Source organism: Hipposideros armiger, unplaced genomic scaffold, assembly GCF_001890085.2.
Source record: "Hipposideros armiger isolate ML-2016 unplaced genomic scaffold, ASM189008v1 scaffold_866, whole genome shotgun sequence".
NCBI classification, from domain to species: Eukaryota; Metazoa; Chordata; class Mammalia; order Chiroptera; family Hipposideridae; genus Hipposideros; species Hipposideros armiger.
Window position 1 is genome coordinate 202,392 of NW_017732216.1, and position 3,605 is coordinate 205,996.

Below are 3,605 nucleotides of genomic sequence, written 5' to 3' on the forward strand. Positions count from 1 at the left end.
ACGAGAAAAACAAAGCACAAGAAAAGGAGGGAAACCCATTGGTCATTTCCCCTTTCCACCCTTATTGGTCTAACAAATCAGAAAAAAATTGTGGCTAGTGTCAAGTGAAGGTACTTTTACTGACAGTGGTGGGCTTGAAGTAGACAAATTCATTTCTTGACCTACCATAAATGTTGTCTTCATTAATGGGACAAAAGGATACACTCATATTGTTGAGGACAGTTTCTTCTCTGAAATCTGCTGCCTTAGTTCAGGGAGACAAATGAAGTCCCCACAAATCAAAACCCTAGAGCTTTACTTCACACCTGAATGGTCTGTTCCTTGTCAGCTAGAAGGATAAATAAACACAGTCCTTGCAATCCTCAGTACTAATTGTATCTGTGCAAAAAGACAATAAGATGTCCGATTTTTCAGGGGTTATCTCATTTTGTTAGCAACAAGGATGTGACCAGAGACACTTCAAATTACTTCAGTTTATAAACTAGAAATCATAATCTTAGCACACAACATCCTTTATGTAAATTCTATAATCGACTTTGGCTGATTAATCTACCCCACCCCACCCCCATCATGTTACTAATAGGTAACTTTCTAATGAGAGGTGAGTTTATTTTCAAATGTGAAATATGGTCAACATTTTAATTCAAACTCAACATATTTAACACACACATTTAAAAGGTCTACTACATCATGCAAGATATAAAGTTGATTACAATATCTTTACAATCCTATGAAGAAGTTAAAGTACAGTACAGAAAAGTTGTATCTTTACATTGACCAAGAAAATGTTAGCAATTTCATTTCACTCTTTTAGATCATTATAGGGTTTAGGGGTGATGTCTGAAAAAAATAGATTATAAAAATGTCTTCTGCAATCGTGATTTTGTCCTTTACCGTTCAAGTAAAATCATGTGTCATCCAGTTGCAAAATCTTACTATTGGCAACATGTATACATGTACACAAACCACACTGCAAATGTAAAAAAAAAAAATTGTACCCAGTCAGGCCTGACAGACATTTATAGACACTTCTAATCATTTCACCTCATTAGTAATGTCATTATTTTCCACTTCTATTCATTTGCCAAGTTTTAGGAAAGCGTACATTCATACTTACGAACACACACAACATAACAAACTAGGATAAATGGCATTTGAAAAATTGTTATGAAAGAGACTTGCCTGAAGTCATTTCATTCAACAAAAATTAATTTAACTCTAACAAAGGCTAACTGTGAAGAAATACATAATAAAATATTACAGAGAACATCATTGAACTTCATTTGCTTTTTTCTAAAACTACACCACTTCTGTAAATAAGTATTTTAATTAGTCTGTTCTTTGGTGAAAACAGCTTTGATTTCATAGTTATGATATGTGAGGCTACAATTAACAGGTGTGTTCCACACACAAAAAAAACCAAACAATCTAAAGCACACTGGCTACTGGTTACTTTTATTCTCAGCACTGGGAATGGAGAAATCTTCAACAAAAGATGCTGCTAACACTAAATAGTCTCTTTATTTTAAATTGCTCAATGTGGCAGAATGTCTGTTTAAGACTGCTTCTTTCTAAAGCACATGGCTTTTTGCTCTTCTTTTACAAAAAGTGGTTGGCTATATATCTACAGTAACTAGCGCTGGTGACTTCAAAGTCAATTTCCTGGGCACCTGATGGCATCAAAATACCATTTTAAAACATAGAGTAATACTAAGTGCAGTTCATCACTTGAAACTACTACTATTAAACAGAAGTCATGTCAAGTCTTTGGTTTTGGTGCAGTACTTAAAAATTAGGGCAAAATCCCTCCTAAAATCTATTCCCCTCCAAGCCCTTATTTGCTTATATTTATAAAATAACCTTCAACAAAATGCTCCTTTAAAAAACAAAAGCTGATTACCTATAAGGTCAATGATTTGGATGCTAAAATAAAATTTCCAAGTAGTTACATTTTGTAAACTGTTTATTTTATTTCACCAAATAATAAAAATAGTTTATAAGAAATGTTCCTGTAAGTGATGCTATTTACCAAGTAGTGCTTTCTTTCTCATAGGTGCTTTAATTCTTTTGCTATTTATGATCAAGCTTTGAATTAAAACCCCTTCTTTCTCTTTTACAAATGACTTCCTGTTAATATGAAAGGAGTTCTGAGTATACACAGTTAAAGGGATGGGTCTGTGGGGTNGTAATAAAATTACATATTATACTTTGCTAGAGAAACATGACATCTTTTGGTTGTGCACGACTGAATGTAAGTTAAACTGGTTATATACGTTTAAAAATTTTAACTCAAAGAGTATCTGCAATGACAACTCCCATTCCAAGCAATCATACATCTGGCAGCTGTGTGAACACAACAGAAACAAAAAATAAAAAGGTGTAATTCAGAAAGACAGACTATATGCATATATACCTGAGAGGTTGGGTGTAGGGATGGGATGGGACTGGGAAGAACCCAACACAAGATAAAGAAAATATTCAGGTGCTCTGATTTTTGGTTCAAATTCTAGTTTGAAGGAATGATTATGGTTTTCACTAAGGGGGAGCATCGAGAAGGCAAAACGAGAAATTAGGCTGGATGGCAGTGTCTACACCTTCACAAAGAGAATGTTCACATTGTAAATTCCCTCAAATCAAAAGGTCTAAGCATCTTCACACAGACTCACTATCTGTAAACCCCTCAGAACCCGCAGAGAAAAGTAAAAGCAACTAATAATGAAAGCATTAAATGCACTTGTTAAGTTTTCCTATTTGGCTCTTAATGCAAGGAAGGCAGGCGGAGAGCAGGATACTTAAAGGGCGTAAATGCCTGCGAGGGTCAGGGCTGCCCAGGATACTCCCGGGCCGCCGCACAGCTCTTCATGGCCTTTACCAAAATTGTCGAAAACGCCTAGAACTGGAGTACTGAGAATGGAGGAAGAACATTTTTGAATGGGGCGCCAAAAACTCACTGAACGGACAAAACCAGGGATGTCAGAAAACACGCGCGCGCGTCCTACTCCCGCCTTTCGGACACTAACCTGGGAGCCACCGTGGCGTCCTCTCGGGCTTTCGTGCAAGTAACGCTCTGAGGCCACGGTCAAAGCTGCAGGCCGTCCAGCCCCATCTCCGACAAGGAACCCAGGCGGCCACACACACCACGCCAAGCCCCGCCATCTTCCCGATGGCCTCTGCGCACTGTGCTGACCTACCCAGGAGCGCAAAGCGCACAGGAACCGAGGCTGCGCATGCGCTGCTGGCTGGAGGACGGGATTTGCTAAACTGCACCTGGACCATTTTCAGCACCCGGACCACTTTCAACACCCGGAGGGCTCGTTTGCGCAGGACGTCGTCGGCCTTGTCAGACTTTTGCTTTTGGGTTTTTGGTTCTCCTGTTAGGGAGTTTTGGCCTGTGACAATTACGAATGTTTGAGGGACCTCTCGGTAGACTGCGTATTCAGTGGGCAGGTAGATATTCCAGGGCCGGAAGCGCGGGGAGGAACCGTATCCAACGTTCCTAGATAGGAAACCATCTCATCAACTGGAGGACACTAGGGAGCGGAAGCATAAAATGCTAGGCTTCCTACATTATAAGTCGCTCTCACCCCGAGTTTTAACCTGTACTG

At 39.3% G+C, this 3,605-nt stretch overlaps 1 protein-coding gene across 2 annotated transcripts in view; it reads right to left on the reverse strand.

Annotated features, from left to right (window-relative positions):
• Nucleotides 1-3,506, reverse strand: part of ABHD10 (abhydrolase domain containing 10, depalmitoylase) — a 19,858-nt gene extending 16,352 nt beyond the window's left edge. The window contains exon 1 of one of the 2 annotated variants that reach the window (XM_019629698.1): nucleotides 3,021-3,191. In XM_019629698.1, coding sequence (XP_019485243.1) covers nucleotides 3,021-3,156 — 136 coding nt within the window. In that variant the 5' untranslated portion in view covers nucleotides 3,157-3,191. Of the gene's footprint in view, nucleotides 1-3,020 lie in introns of both variants that reach the window. The other variant, XM_019629699.1, reaches the window with a different exon arrangement.
• Between the last annotated feature and the right edge of the window lie 99 nt (nucleotides 3,507-3,605).